Below are 17369 nucleotides of genomic sequence, written 5' to 3'. Positions count from 1 at the left end.
CCTTCTATGCTGGGCTTTCCATGTGCTATATATTCTTATTTCCCATTCATATCTTCCAAATGCAACTGCTGTTTAAGACAGACTTATTTAAACAACATTCATTACCACTCTGCGTATTGGCTAATAAAGTTCTCTAAAGTGTGTTGCATGGTGTCCCTAAAGATATTTTTACTTCCTAATCCCTCTAACCTGTGAATTATTCTCATTTCTTCTATACCAAGCAAGGCCTTACACATACACAATTCCACTGTTCCTGGTCTACTTTTTCCATATATATATATATGGAGAGACAGATGGAAACAGACAAAAAAAAAAATCAGAAGGAGGAGGAGGAGAAAAAAGGCACCAAAGCACCACTCTACTGTCTGTGGAGCTTGCCTTGGTGCCAGGATTCAAACCCAAGTCCTCATGCATTATAAGGCATGTGCTCTTCCAGATGAGTTATATTTCAATCCTTATGGATATGAAACTTAAAACATTATCCCCAGGATCACAGCTGGAGCTTTACTCCTGCACAACTCTACCACTCCTGGTGGTCATTTCTGACAAGATCAGGCATGTTCATGGTGGCATGGCCATAGACCTGGTGGCCATTTCTGGTGACAGAGGGTCAGACATAGAAAAGGAGAGAGAGAGAAGAGAGACAGCTGAACCTAGATCCTTGTGAATGGTGACATGTGCATGAATATTAAGTTATATGGTAAAAACATGCTACATCATAAGAGCAAAATACATAATGAAGATCTTCAAAGTTCAATCTTACCCAGCTGGTCCCCAAATGTAATGACAAGTGTCTCTCTCTGTAAGAGAAAGCAAGAAAGAAATCTAACATAGACACAGAGGGAGAAGACGAGGCAATGTGATCACAGATGGAGAGTAGAGTTACGCTGTCAATGTCAAGGAGGTGCACAGATAGTCAAAAAAACAAGTGAGAAATGAATTCTCCCTTGGAGCCTATGGAGGTTGTAAGGCCTTGGTACCTTTACCTTACACTAATGTCGTCTAAAACTGTGTGAGACTTCCTCTTGTTTTAAGAGACTCATTTTTTGGTTATTTGTTGCCCTAGAAACCAACATATCATACTTTCTACTACTGTCCAGGAATGCCTTTGAACTCATCAGTCTGCTCTTTCCAAGTGTATCTTACCTGGGACAAAAAGAATGGCTCCAACGACGACAACTGCAGTGAGCAACAGTCCAGCAACAAATAAAAGAATGATTTTCTCCTTCGTTTGATTAGATTTATATTTAAGGGCTTAAAAATAGAGGGAAAAAATGAACACAGTTACTTTTGTAACTTATTAAGTATAGAGGCAAAATAACAATTTAGCATAATCTTTGATCAATAGTTCCCTCTTTAAATCTTTTCTCATAAGTCAGTGACTAAATAATGTCATGGTAAAACCAGGGACCCCCCCCCCAAAAAAAAAAGAAAAAAACAACTGGGCATAAAATGTCTGATGTGGCCTTGGGAGAGGAGATGACCAAAGATAGGTAAATTAGGTTGAATTTTATTTCAGCAGTTAGTATGCTGAAGCCAAGTCTATCAACAGGGGAATCTCAGGGACTCAAATCCTGTTGGCCTGTCCTCTTCAATCAACAGAGGATACACTGGATCCGTTATGGACTCTTTCCTAGCATGATGTCTGAAAAGTCCTGCCCTCCCACACTTTCACTCTTCCAAGGGTAGAAGGTTAATTTGAATTACTGGATACCAACCACTGAGCAAATTTCCCTACATAAGCAAGAGAAATGTGAATTTTTTTTTTAATGGAACTAAGCAGTCCTTTTTCAGTTTCAATGGCAGTACCAACTTGGATGCTGGGTTTGTAGATGATGGTTTGTTTCCATACACTTTAAAAAATGGAATTTATATTCACATCAGGCTTTCTCACTTGAACTATTAGTAAAGTTGGTGATCAAATAATTTTTGCATCTTTGTTGTGGGGAAGAGGCTCTATGAATCATAGAATGCTTAGCAGTACCTTGAAAATATAGACATTAGATGACAGTAATAGCCCACTATTGTGCCAGTCAAAATTGCCTCAGGTTTATAAGTACAATGCATAATGCCAGTAGGAAATAATTGGCTAAGTAACATCTAGAACAAAAGAACTTTGTTTCACTTTAATAAAAGTTGTAAAGTAACTAGAAATCTATACAGTTAACTTTGAAAAAATAGAATACATCTTGAGCAGGGAAAATGCTTAAGTTCTTCATCTGAAATGATTTCATGAAAATAAACTATAAATACCCAGTAGGGATTTCATATAAATTATTGATTTTGAAACTTGCACTTTGAGCCAAGTGCTCTTAACCCGCTGCTCTACCACCAGACTCCCTGATTTTGAAACTATAGTGTAAATGATAAGCCTAACATAAAACTTCTTTAACAACATATTCACCTTTGGGACTTTGTTTGGTTGGTATTAAAATTATTTTTTAATCAAGGAAATTGTCAAAAGTAACCTGAAATCATATTGAGTAACAAATCTAAATAAAAAGCATGACTGAAATTCAAGTATGATATTCTCCAAGTCATTAATTAATGGTTGTTATAAGGGAGACAATTTTTAAATATTATAGTTAAGGTTTACTATGCATCTAGTAAAATGACAAACAAAATTAGTAAATAATACCCAAAATGACCATGATAACATTAGATGTTTACGTACCATATAACCTGAGGTTATACTATAGCTATATTTTAAAGTGTTTAAGGTACAATAAAGACATTGGAAGTTTTCTGGACTTTCTACCTACTCATATTTCAACAAGAACTTCAACTTTAGTCTCTTCTTTAATATTTTATTTATATTTATATTATTGGATAGAGACAGAGAAATTGAGAGGGAAATGGGGAGGTACAGTGAGAGAGAAAAAGAGAGAAAGACACCTGGAGGACTATTTCATTGCTTGTGAAGCTTCTACATTGCATGTGGGGGTCAGGGAGCAAGGGCTTAAATCTGGATCCTTGTGCATGGTAACACATGCACACAACCAGGTGTGCCACTGCCCGGTCCCTCAACTTTACTCTCTTTATGGTGATGTGTAGCTAAGTAATTGAAATATATATTTATCAGAAAAATAGTGTAAGAACCAACATGACAAGTTCTCATTTGATCCACCTAGCACTGGAATCATGTGTCTATGACTCAGTCATGCCCCTGCCTTCTTACAAGGAAAGCATTTTCAAACTTCCCTATTGTCTAGGCTTGAACACCGATTAAAATACAACTCTGTTTATATCAAAGTGCAGACACAGAAAAACGAAACTTTTCTCTAGATATATGCCAATCTTTTTCCATTTCATGTATATTGTTACCGTAACATAGCTCAGAGCTCTTCAAAAACAGTTGTAACATAGAAATTATTTCATATGTACTAACAATCATCCTTTTTTTTTTTTTACACAAAACCAATCTAGGTTTTCATTCTAGAACTCAGGGCCCTGTGCATGTGCAATAATCACCTCTAAGTATCCCCCAGCACAATGTTTTCACTCTATTTACTAGAGAGAGGAGAGACAGCATAGCACTGCTCCACCATCCATGGACCAGTGCTAATCCATGGTACTTTCATGTGTGGGGCCTCAGACCAGAAACTCATGCAGAGAGAAAGGAAGGTATGCACCACACAGGATAAGTAATCTCCAACCCCTCAAACATTCTTGAGAGACTTCTAGTATAATGAAATATAAACTACTAATACCAAGCAATAAACATTCACCTTGTAGTAGATGTTCAAGCATAAAAGTTGACTTATACCTACCTCCTTCAGCAAAATAAGAGTTTGAACCTCATATAAAATCCAACCTATTCAGGCTCAGAAGAGTTATAGGAGAAAAATGTCAACACTAGCAACAAGGACAAGCTATAGCAGAGCCATGGTGGAATAACTACAAGGAAAATAATACTTCCATAAAACAGGTATATAAAGAAAAAAATGGACACCCAAATTTATAAAAAGTACTAACTGACCCCAAGAGGTAACTCAGCAACAACACAACAATAGCAGGAGATCTAATGCAACACTAACAGCAAGAAAAGGATTATGTAGACCAAAAAAAAAAAAAATTCAACAAAAGAACAGTGGTCTTAAATGAAGCAGTAGATGAGACAGACTTAGTAGGTATATACAGACACATCCAACCCAAAAGAAACCAGTATATATGAAACACTCTAGAGGACTGACCTTACGGTATAAATTTTTAATAAATATGTGAACACTAGAAGAATTACATTTTAGCAGATGCCACAAAAAATGTGGAGAAAGTAGGTTATTGGTAGTAGCAGAGTTGCCAGCTTTTTCAGTGAAGTTAATATGGTCAGGAAACTGATAAAGGGACCAAAGAACTCAGTAATCCCAAGGATCTCTTAGTGGTGGCCTTTCTGTCCTTTAGTAAGTACATTTATCACTGTTTTGTCAAATCTATCAGAAGTTTGCATGCTACAAAGAAATCCAAGTAATTTCCTAAACAGTATAAAGATAAAGATGATTTAATGGGTTAACAGCAGTCTCTTATCCATTTCTAGTATGACTTTCTAGCTGTGTAATTTTGAAAATACTGAACACCTCAGATTAAAGTACTAAAATCAACAGGCAAAATAAATCAGAAAAATATAACATTTATACTTTTAAAAGACCTCTCTAAATGCATTTTTAGGTTAAAAACAAAATTGGGAGGGAATTACAAAGAATCTATATACTCCTTGCCCATGATCACAAGTACTAATACATAAGCTTTTCTTCCCCATTATCAATAAATACTCACCAAAGGGCACTTTTTTAACCAAGGGTGAACCTAAATTGACAGCCATAATCATACAGACTTCATTGTTTATATCAGAGCTTAAACTTGCAAGCTTTTGAACAAATGTATAAAGACATAATTATATTCATCATTGTATCATAAGAGAATAATTTCACAATTCTAAAAATCCTCTATACTCTTCCTATATTTATCTTTTCCCACTCTACTCTGTGCAACCACTGACCTTTTCACTGTATTCACTATTTTGCCTTTTCAAAAATGTCTTGTAATTGTGAGGACATATAGCCCTTTCAGACTGGCTTCTTCCACTGGGTAATGCTTTTAAAGCTCCCTCATGTCTTTTTATGGCCTGATAGCTATTCTTCTTTTTAGCACTAAATAGTATTCAGTTGCTTGAATGTATGTCAGTTCAGTTATCTACAAACTAAACTGCATTTTTGTTGCTTGTTTCTGAATTTGGCTGCTATGAAATTCCATGGGCAGGTTTCTGTGTAGATATGTGTTCAACTGTGCTTGGGAGGAATACCAAAGAGCACAACAAGTTTTGCTGGGTCATATGGAAAGAACATACTTGGTCTTGTAGTAAACTGTCAAATTGTCTTCCATACTGTCTGTAGTATTTTGTATTCCCACCAGCAGTGTATGAGTGCTCCCTTTGTTCCACATCCTCACTAGCATTTGTTGTGGTCATATTTACATTTTGTAAGAATTTATAACTTTAGTGGCATGTGACACAGGAATAGTGAACGTACAAGATAATTAATATCATATTTGTTGCTAACAAACTAGGGACTCTAAAACTTTCCTTTCTAACTCTAATTTGAAATAATTAAATCTAGCTAGTTTTTTTTTCCCCATTCATTTGTTCTGTAATGCTTTCTGTGTCCCTACAAAGTACTGAGTTCTTTTATTAGTTCAACTCATATTAGCCTAACTGATGTATATGTATATACTTTATTGAAAAACAACTGAGATGAATATGGAATGATCTCACTCATGGGCTTAACTTGAGAAACAAGAACAGAAAAGGAAACACAAAGTTGAATTTGGACTGTGTTTGGTGTATTGCATCATAGGACTCTGGGGACGATATGGGATGGAGGAATGGAGGGGCTTTCAGGTTCTGGTGCAGGATGATGGAGGGGGACCTAAGCTGGGGGTGAGAATGTTTGCCAGATATCTACCATGGTGAAATTAGAAACTTTACCCATGTGTCAACAATGGTACTTACTGTGAACCATTAAAAATAAACGAAGAAAAAAATAACTTGATGAGCTCCTACTCCATGTAGCAATCAGTATTCTAAGTGCTGGCAGTGAATAAAAACAAATTCTCCTGCCCTAAGTGTTTTGGGACTTAATGTGTTAACTATATATATGTTCTAGGAAAGAAGAAGGAATGTGTAATGAGAAATACTATTTCTTCCCAGCCATCCTTCACCACTTAAATAAAAGATGGGAGTCTATTCTAGCCTAAGAGAGCTTATGTGTTTAATTTTTTAATTATGTAAATAAACAACATATTACACTAACCACCCAAAGAAATAGCTAATGTTATAAGAAGAAATTCCAAAGCGTAGGTGGTGTCAAGTGCAATGACCGGCATAAAGACCCTGGTTTGAGCTCCTGGCTCCCCACCTGCAGGGCAGTCGTTTCACAAGCGGTGAAGCAGGTCTGCAGGTGTCTGTCTTTCTCTCCCCCTCTCTGTCTTCCCCTCCTCTCTCCATTTCTCTCTGTCCTATCCAACAACAACAATATCAGTAATTACAACAATGAAACAACAAGGACAACCAAAGGGAATAAATAAATATTAAAACCTTAAATAGAAGAAGTTCCATTAAGATTTTCTTATTTCCTTGTAACTACTATAAATAATATAAAGGACTGAATGCAGGCTGAAGCTGAAAAATCTAGAGAAATTATCAGTTCAAATTGAAGATAAATTTGTCATCTTTTGACAGAGTACCTAGTGGGGGTTGTATTATTATATGGAAAACTGGCAAATATCACACATGTACAAACTACTGTATTTAGTGTGGAATGTAAAACATTAATTCCCCAATAAAAAATCAGAAAAAAAATTTATCATCTTAAATTCCATGATAATTGAATGAGGGGTCTGATAAGTCCACATAGGTCCACAAAGTACACAGCCAATTGAAGTAAAACCAAAATATCCTAGAATTTAGTGCCTACTCAAAGACATGACTTTCAAATCATTACTAAATGACCTATAAGTTAGTGGTAAGGTATGACAACTAACCAGGGAGGAAGTTGAAGAATAAATCATAAAGGGAGGCATGTAGTTTACTATTATAGTGATATTAACTCTAAGAAGTAGTCTTCTAAGTTTATTGGTATCTCTTGAGCTACAAAGTAATATTTGGGGGGGGGGATATTTTAATAATAAAATGTGTATATCAAGGTATATCTGATAACTTTTAAAGTAAAATTTCAAATTTTATATTTAAATTTAAATCACTATATAAAATATTTAACATGGTAATTTAAAAAACAAGGAGCACTTGAGAAACTGAGTATATAAAAATAGTATTAATGATAACTGTAAACTGAGTAACTCTCAAAAGGCAAGTTACATAACTCTTCTAGCTTTTAGGTTCATGATTAGTCAACAGTTTGTTTGGCTTTACATTTTAACACTTTTTTCAGCCACCAGGTTCTAGATGCTACCATGATGCCAACCAGACTTCCCTGGACAGACAACCCCACCAATGTGTCCTGGAGCCCCACTTCCCTAGAGCCCCGCCCCACTAGGGAAGGAGAGAGACAGGCTGGGAGTATGGACTGACCTGTCAATGCCCATGTTCAGCGGGGAGGCAATTACAGAAGCCAGACTTTCAACCTTCTATATCCTACACTGATCTTGGGTCCACACTCCCAGAGGGTTAAAGAATAGGAAAGCTATCAGGGGAGGGGGATGGGATACGGAGGTCTGATGGTGGGAATTGTGTGGAGTTGTACCCTTCTTATCCTATGGTTTTGTCAATGTTTCCTTTTTATAAATAAAAAATAAAAATAAACATAATAGAAAATTTAAAAAAACCTGTATATACTATTCAAACAACACTGTCAAAATGAATACCAGGTAGAACTCACATCCCTAGGCTAAAGGATCCAGAAATAAAAAGTCCCAACTATGTAGAGTAAGTATTTTCAATGTAAAATAAAAAAAATGAAAGAGGAGGATGTTTGACATCCTTTCCTTGATTCAAAATTTTCACTGATTTTGTGAACAGTGTTATAAATCCTGAGTATATCTAGGAAGTTGGGGTATTTCAATAATAAAATGTGATGCATACATGGACAGGATCAAGGAAAAAACAAGACTGTTTAAGATTAATGAATGAGTTAAATAACAAATACCTATTAATAGCAGTCTTTAAACAGGCCACAAACCATTCTTTGTAATACTCTAATGATATTTTACTTGGATAAAAATATCTCTTACTGTTAAATGACATAAGCCAGAAAGAGAAGTACAAATGCCGAATGATCTTACTTGTAAATGGAATGTAAGAAATAAGGACAAAGAATGTGGAACATGGGCTGGGTATTGTGTACCACACCAAAGCAAAGAACTCTGGAGGAGAGAAAGAGTGGAGAAACAACCTTTCAGGTCTTGTTGCATGATGATGGAAAATGACTCAAGTTGTGGATGAGAGTGTTCTGCACAGGAGATGAGAAATGGCTCCCCTATGTCAACAATTGCACTATAAACCATTAATCCCCCAACAAAAATGATTTTAAGAAGTTAAAAAAAAGAAATCATCTTTCCAGTTTATGTCCTCACTTCTACAGAATGATTGTTTGATTTTTTTACTCTACAGAGAAATCCTGTTCTACTACTTTTTAATGTGCTTCCATGGCCTATTACTTTCAATTAAGGCAGTCCTCAAGATTGAATTCAAGGACTTAGTAGAATCCCAAGGCTACTGTGATGGAGGATTTTCTTTTCTTGAATTTCCCAAACCTAATCTCTAAAAATATGTCTAAAAACCTTGAGCATTAACCAAAATACTTACATAGAGTAACCTTGAGCAGAGACTAGAAAGTTAAAAAAGAAATGAAAGATGCCTTGGATGTTCTTGTTTTAAATGTATTATAGTGGACCTTATGTAGCAGTGTGTTCTAATATACGTGGATTTCAGTTAGATTAGTCAATTAAGATAAATCTCTCCTGCAAACACAGCTCAATTTGTCATGACATTACCTGTGAAAGTGCCTAACCTTCAACCGTCATTGCTACCTCTGTAATCTATAAGTCACAGATTTCATCATGATCAATAACCAGCTAAATCACGACTTTCAAAAAAAAAGTTGGCAATTGGCCATTTGAATAACTGTTGATTATCTGTAATAATTCTGCATGTCACTTCACAATGCATAATCAAGAAAAAGAAAAGATACTGAGTAACAAAGATAAAACAACAACAACAAAAAATGAAAATGAAACAATTGGAAGTGAAGCCCAAACTGAGCATAAACATAGAAGAAAAAGTTCACTGTGGGAATGTCAACACTACCACCATTCAAATGACTATAGATATGCAATGAGAGGGACTTAGTAAAAGTCAGTTCTATGTAATACATGAGTTCAGTGAGGAGGTTGTGATAAAAATGAATGATGTTTCAGAGGAAATGACTTAGACAAAAAAAACAAAAAACAAAAAACATACCAAAGGTACTTTTGAAGATATTTCATGAGTTTTAAATACTGAAAGTTGATCTGAACTTATGACAATAAACCAAGGTTGTAATCAAATTTACATGATAGGGAGGCAAATATCATTCAGATTATGCTTTATAAAACACTTCAATTCTCATTGTTTTTAATGTTATAATTTATAGTGTGCTGTATATTAGTTCTACTGTTTTCATTTCCTAGTACAACTATTACAGACAGTTAAGAGCATTTAATGATTTTACAAGAACTGCAAAGGTCATGAAGCAACAATTATTTTTTACTTTCTTAGATTGCTTGTGGAGTAAACATTATCAAGTTTACTGTCTCTTCACTCTGTGTAAAACAAGGACTCATTGTGAGGAGCAAAAGATTGAAGGAAGGAAAAGTAAGAACAAACAGACCTATATCTAAGTAAAAGTTAACTGTTATGTGAGCCAACTCTAATTGAGTTGAATCTTAATCCTACTGGAACTGAAGGCTATGTTAGGCAATCAAATGATTTATTAATAATTTAAATAATGGAACATAGCTGTTTTATCGCTACTGAGTGAAGAGGAAGAAATCTAATAATCACTAGGAACTCTTTAGAAAATAAGATTACTTTTAAATGAGAGAGTGAGAGACCAGAGTACCATGCCAAGTGAACATGATGCTTGGAATACAACCTGAAGACTCACGATGTAAATCCTACATACTATCTGGTAAACCACATCCCTGACCAGTCAGGAACTTATCAGTGGATAGGAAGATTGAGTCATTACAGTTTTCAGAACAAAAATAAATTGTTTAAAATGCAATTAACACTAAAAAGTATTTTATATAAATATTTTATTTGAGAGAGACAGAGACAGTTCAGAGCAATGCTCAGGGATGGATGCAGATGCTCAGTGCTTCTGGATTATGGTAGTGCTGGCTATTGAACCTGAGATGCTGGGGCCTAAGGCATAAGAGTCTTTTTTGTCTAACTATTATGCTGTCTCTTAAGCCCTATTAGTGTTTGATTCTAATGATGATCTATGAGGAGTTGCTAAACATAGACTGTACTTAAAAGTTTTTATATTAGAGCTAAAGATGAAGACATTTAGCAACATTTCCAAGCAAGAGATGTTTGCTTTTAAAATATGATCAAGGGTTTAGCAAATTCACTTCAACTTTGGGAGTTTGAATCTGTTCTAAGGCTTCTTCCTCAGTATGATCCATGACATCCTGAAACTCAGCTCAAGATAACAGGTATGATAGAAAGATACTCTTTCTCCTCAAAGCAAGGGCATAACCCACCATTTTCACTGACTATACAGTCTATGGATGGTTCAGGCTAGAAAAAAAGGAACAGTCCCCTCTGCCCACTGTGGTCAAGTATAACTCATACATAATATTAAATTTTAAAAATTAAGGTAAACTGGAAGTCTAGGAAATGAAATTTCTAAGATTGAGTTATTATTATAATAATTCTGAAATCATAACATACCACACTCAAACAAACAAACTGCATTGCTCCAAACATGTAGCGTAATAAAGGTGGCTCTCTGGCTTGATGGGACCACCAAGCCACAAACAGGTTTCTTAAAAAGGGTACCAAAGGGAAATAGATTTAATTCCATGTTTATCATAAAGATGTAACAAAAGGATACAACACACACATTTACATGTCTTCTCAACTGAAATATAAACACTACAAAGTCAAGGACAATATGTACTTCACTTCCATTATCTCCATCCAACAGTCTAGTGCCCAGTATTCAGAAGATATTGAATAAACAAATATATATATATATGGTAAATAAAGTAGGTGAGTATTCTACTTTATCAATAACAGTTTCATCTTCTCAGCACAATGTGTACCCAAGTACAGGTTCAACCTTCATGGAAAACAAAAACCTACAAAATAAACTGAATATAGGGAGGCAGTATAGTATAGAGGTAAACAGCACTGGTTCAAATCCCAGTACCATCATGAAACTGCAGGGTTACTGGGGGCAATTTGCCTAGCCTATTTGTGACTTTCTATCTGTGATCTGGGAATGATAATAGCAGTATCTACTCTTATGGAGGTACCTGGGAAAAGTAAAAGTGATTTTGGATTTAGAGAACTTTGTATAGTGCTTATCATACTGAAAAGCACTATAAATGCTCAGTTAGTATATTTATTTACTTTTCCACCAGGGTTATTGCTGGAGCCTGGTGCATGCATGATAAATCCACCACTCCTAGTGGCCATTTTCTCTCTCTCTTTTTTGATATGACAGATAGAATTTGAAGGGGAAGAAGAGATAGGGAGAGAGAAAGAAAGACACCTTTTTTCTTCCTGGGGGGGGGATCAGGAGTTCAAACCCAGGTCCTTGAGCATGGCAAAGTGTACACTCAATTGGATGTGTCACTGTCCAGGCCCTTTATCTGAGTGTTTGTTTGTTTGTCTACCAGAGCACTGCTCAGCTCTGGCTTACGGTGATGCTGGGGACTGAACCTAGGACTAGTTGTTTACATAACCATTATGCTGTCTTCCCAGCCCTGTTTTGCGACCATAAATTCTAACTGAATGAAATATATATATGTATATGTCATGTAAGGACATGCTATAAACGCACATATAAACACACACTTGTGTGTGTGCATGAAGTCATACAGTTGCATACACATTTATCTCTTCTAAGACAAGCCTAAGCAGAAAATTTTTACCAAGTGATTTCTTCAGTACATTTCTTAAAATATGACCAGTATAATACATATAAAAAAAGAATAATCACCCTCATTAACATAAAAACTAAAATTAAATTATAATTTTTCAGTCATTAAATTGTCAAAGACTTTAGAATTATATTAGGATTGTAAGGTAAAAGAAATGTATTCTCATCTACAATAACTGATACAATATTTCCGGGAAAAAATGGCAGTGTGTTGCAGAAGCCTTAAAATACCTCTGCCACTTCCAGTCTTTCCAACCTCTAGCTTAGTTACATTAATGGTATGAGGAAAGGAAAACATCCTTAATAGCCATGAAGATAAGAGTTAAATAAATTATAGTGGACCCATGTAAGTGGAACATAGGCAGCTATAAAAAGATTTCTGAAAACATGATGTAAAAATCAGGATGAATAAGTATAAGCTATGTAAGTCCACAATGGTTTGCTTAAGAAAAAGAAAAAAAAGATAAAAATTCACAGAATAAAAACTCAGAAGAAAAGCAGGAAATTGCCACACCAAGTTTATTTCTATGCTATGAGACTCTGGGTAATTTGTTCTCATTTTCTAATTTTCTATATTGTGAAGATATTATAAAGTGACATATATTATGGTAAAAACATGACTGAACGTGAACAGATTCACTCCCAGGTCAGTCCATTAGAAATATTGTCAGCACTAGACAATGCCATGATCAGCAAGCTATAACCAATCCACATGCAACAGATCACCTTATCACAAAACACTTTCATGATCTTCAAAAGGCTTTACTGGGTCAAAAAGATAGCTCATCAGGTAGGGTACCTATATTTTCACACATAAACAACCTGGTAAGAGCGCAGGCACCACACGGGAGATTGCTATTACACTGGAGGAAGCTTCAGTGCAGTGGTTATCTCAGTTTTTTTCTTTCTCTTTCTCTCTCTAATAGAACAAAAAAGTTTCCCAGAGTGGTGAAGTCTTGCCTGCACAAAGCCTTGGTTACAAAAACAGACAAATGAAAGACTATATATTCTCTCCCCAAATCATGATGTATATACCTGAAGATTCAGGTCTACCAATAGGATTAAAGACTCTCCCTGAGGTCTGGTTTTCCATCTTAAAACATTTCAGCCATCCAGTTCTAGATGCTACCTATGTTTCCACCCTGACATCCAGATGACCTCACCAATTCTTCCTGGAACCTCACCTCTCAGGAGCACTACCCCCTTATGAAAGACAGAAACAGGCTGGGGGTATGGATTGACCTGCCAATGCCCATGACCTGCAGAAAAGTAGTTACAGAAGCTGGAGCTCCCACCATCAGTGCCCAAAAAAGGATTTTGGTCCATGCTCCCAGAGGGATACACAATAGGGAAGTTTCCATTGGAGGGGATTGGACACATAACTCTGGTGGTGGGAACTGTATGGAATGATACCCCTTAAATCTTGTAAATCACTAATAGAAACATTTAAAAAAATACTTTCCAGCTGAGTGTACCCATTACTATATACAAATATCTGGGTTCAAGCCCCTGGTCTTCACCTACTAGGAGGGAGCAGTGAAGCGGTGCTGTAGGTATCACTCTTTCTCCCTCTCTCTAGTTCTCCCTACCTTCACAAATTCTCTTTGTCCTATGAAAAAGAAGGAAAAAGGAAAAAATAAAGGAAAAGAAGGGCCTCTGGGAGCAGTGGATTTGTAGTGCAGGCACCAAAATCCCATTGATAACCCTGGTGGCAAAAAAATAATAAAATAAAATAAAAGTGGCAGGGGGAGAGGGGAAAAAGGCTTTCCCCGACATCAGTGAAGAAAGAATAGTTCTGGATGCTAAACTACTCTTTTTTCTTGATATAGGCAGTTTACAAAACTCAAAGAAATTTCCATAGGAAACGAGATAATGTTTTGAGGTTAAGAGTTATAAAATGTCGTAACAGTTGACATTTAGCATTTTCCTCTCTCACATTTGCCTTTCAGACAAAAGTTTAAAATAATTTTAAAATCAGAAATCATTTCAAAAGAAGAGCGAGTCCATTTTTATTTATTATTTTGGACATACTTAAAACTTCAGGTTAAAAGTGAAATTCATAAAATATACAAAAAACATGCCAAATTTTACTAGCTTACATATTTTTAAGGACTGCTGAAATAAACAGGTAAATAAAATTAGCATCATTTACTGCTTGCCTGTGTGAATGTTTACTGGTGTTCAGTCACCCACTATTTCAATATATATTAAAGAGATGAGGAAAAAAGAAAAGTTTAGATTGAGTTTCAGAGTTTTAGTAACTTAGTAAATTTCTTTTGATAAGCTAGTGTTGAAATATGGTTTGATATAAACATTAACCATAGTGTATTCTACTTTCTCACCTAGTAGTAAAGCTTCTATACTTTAAGAATTACCTTGAAAACTTTGATCACATGTTTATTACAACAAAACATGATCACAGAAAATAAATCTCCAATGGCTACTTCCTTGGAGGCCACATAATGCACAGTAAGGATGGCAAAACATTGTTTAAACTGTGCTTTCCTATGGACGAGCACACGAATACAAAGAAGTTCAAAATGGGGAAAATAAAAGAGGAAAGTCTTAATGCTCTAAATTTACAACAGCTTATCTTAACATTAAGTAGGCTATAACCTCCTCTTCACAAAAACAACCACCATCGATGCTTACAAATGCTCTGTAAACACTGAAATTGACCTGAACTTTGTAATATTAGGATTTCCACTAGTGTCTCTCTCTCTCTCTCTCTGTGTGTGTGTGTGCGTGTGCGTGTGCGTGTGCGTGTGCGTGTGTGTGTAATGCCAGAGCCAATGCCTCATATCAGCAATTTCCCTGCTCAGAGCTATTTTTAACTTAAATAGATAAAAGAGAAGTAGATAGATAGATGATAGCTATAAACAAACAACAGAGCCTCTTCTACTGTCAGATCACTAAACATATGGTACTTTGGCTTAAAGCTGGGCTAAGTAAAGGACAAGGCACATACTTTTCCCAGTGAGCTATTTTCTCTAAACTTCTAGCCCTCAGTATTCAAGCTTAAGTTGAAAGAAGACCTTATTTGGAATTAAAAGTGAATATAATGAAATTTAAGAGACAATATACATCTTAAGGAGAATATCAAATGTTATTAACTATCCAAATATCAGACTTACATTAACTTTAAGTATTTAACTGTTACCTCCCAGATATAGTAGTTCCATCACTAAAATTATAGAGAAAAGAGAAATAAATACTTACTGACAATACCAAACTGTCCCCAGGACAGCAGTATAGCCAAAATTGCAAAGACAACAGTCAGGATATTTTCATTTGGAGAAAACCACGGAACTAGGAAGAAAACAAAAGTACAGTTGATATTTATTATAATCACCATGTCCTAACAATGAATGATCAGTGATATATTTTATTGTATATGGATAATAAAAATAATTTTTAATATATTTTATTGGATATGGATAATAAAAATAATTAATAAAAACTATGGTCAAATATATTATTATTATACAGCATAATTTACTTGTATAAACAAATTATTTAAATATTATCCACCACAGTTCCCCCAACCTAAAACTTATAAAAGGAGCATGATATAGGAACTAAGCAAAGGATCCTACAATCACAATGCCTGAGTGTGAAGGCCAGGTCTAACATGCTCTTGGATAAAATCTTTTCAGAATCTTCAGTTGTGATACCAATACAACACAACACTTCTATCTTGAATGACTATTACCAAAGGTAACGTATTAAAAAGTGCTTAAGACAAAACTAGGCATTAACCCTGTGCTCAGTAAATATTAACAACCATTATGTAGCCTATGGATAATGCCTAGGTGTGCAACATGCCAAGGATAATTGTGAAGCAAAAATGAAATCTTCCTGTGAAGGCTGACTCAGGGAACCATAGAAAGAAGTTCCCTTGCCTTATTGTGACTAAGACCAAGACAGAAATGAGCCTTTTTTTTTCTTCTCACACTTACTTTAGAAAACAAATAACTATTTTTCATAAGAATAACACAAAAGATAAATAGCGAAAATATAGCTACGTACTCTATATAAAAGGTATTGTGAATTTTAAGACTTCAAGATTTTAGAACATTAAAAATCAAGTCTAGCTTATCAACTATTGAGACCATACTTTTATCTACGAAATTTCTTCTCAAATAATGAAGCCAAGTAAATTCACTGAAATCACCTCAAGCTTGCCTGTATCAGGGGCATTATCTGTCTGAAGAACATACCTGAATACTTCTCAAAACAAGCACTGGTACTCCTCTGAAATCAACTCTATTCATCCAAACCTCCTGCTGTTCTGCTTCTCCTTATCAGCATGTGAAAAATCTAATAGTCTTTCATATCATAATGATAGCCATGTATTTATGTTAAAGTTGTAATGTTAAAACCCTGGTGAATGTTCACAATAATCCCCAGAATATAACATTATTATAAATTCTATGCTAGAGATAGAAGTTTTTCAGAATCTAGCATTTTCACACACTGTAGAAATTTAATAGGTCTTCTAGTTCCAATACTTGTAGGATAGTTTAGTGAGTGAATGGAAGACAGGTTTGTATTGTTTCTTTGCTTGATGCTCATATGGTTGCAAGAGGTAAATGTTTTCAGATATTGTGAATCAACACCTCAATTTTCACCTGTATTACTGAGTATCTACCTATACCAAAACAAACAAAAAATCAACAAACCATTTCAATTCAATTTAAAATACTAATAGGAAAAAAATTTGAATTAAGCTTAGATTTTTCACATCTAGTACTAAAGGGATGTGGCAGAAGCTTTATGCTACAATCACTATTCTTAAGCAACTTATTTTTCCCTACTCACTTTCTCTATTATTTCTTTAGCTGTGTACATTAAGTCCTTGTAGCATCACAACTGTTATACCAGGAATTATTAATGGCCCTCCACAATAGGAAATGAAGGCACCAAGAATTAAAAACCCAGAAAGTTATGGTAGCAATCATGGAACAACAATAAGGTAGGAGGTGGCCCACAAGTACAGTCCAGAGTTCAATTTATGCTTTACATTTAACGACATTTGGGAGGAAATCGAAAATCAGTAGAATAGATATCCTTAAATCAAGAATAGTTTAAAAAAATTGACTATTCCTTTTTACCCTGGAGAAAAGAAAAATTCAGAGAAAAATAAACAATTTGTTCTGCTTTACATCTTAATGGTTTTTCAGCTACCAAGTCGCAAATGCTGCCATG

General features: G+C 35.1%; 1 protein-coding gene across 7 annotated transcripts in view; it reads right to left on the bottom strand.

Annotated features, from left to right (window-relative positions):
• CD47 (CD47 molecule) overlaps positions 1–17369 on the bottom strand; it is an 83971-nt gene that overhangs the window by 27926 nt on the left and 38676 nt on the right. For all 7 annotated transcript variants that reach the window (XR_009551662.1, XR_009551664.1, XR_009551663.1 and 4 more), the window contains 2 exons: positions 15381–15470; positions 1147–1254 (listed from right to left, as the gene is read on the bottom strand). Coding sequence is in view for 4 of the 7 variants with exons in the window: in XM_060198416.1 (XP_060054399.1) it covers positions 1147–1254; positions 15381–15470 (198 nt within the window). In the remaining 3 variants the exon portion in view is untranslated. The remainder of the gene's footprint in view (positions 1–1146; positions 1255–15380; positions 15471–17369) is intronic.

Source organism: Erinaceus europaeus, chromosome 9 (assembly GCF_950295315.1).
Source record: "Erinaceus europaeus chromosome 9, mEriEur2.1, whole genome shotgun sequence".
Classification (NCBI taxonomy): domain Eukaryota; kingdom Metazoa; phylum Chordata; class Mammalia; order Eulipotyphla; family Erinaceidae; genus Erinaceus; species Erinaceus europaeus.
Note: the sequence above shows the minus strand (reverse complement) of the source record. Positions and strands in the feature narration are given on the sequence as shown.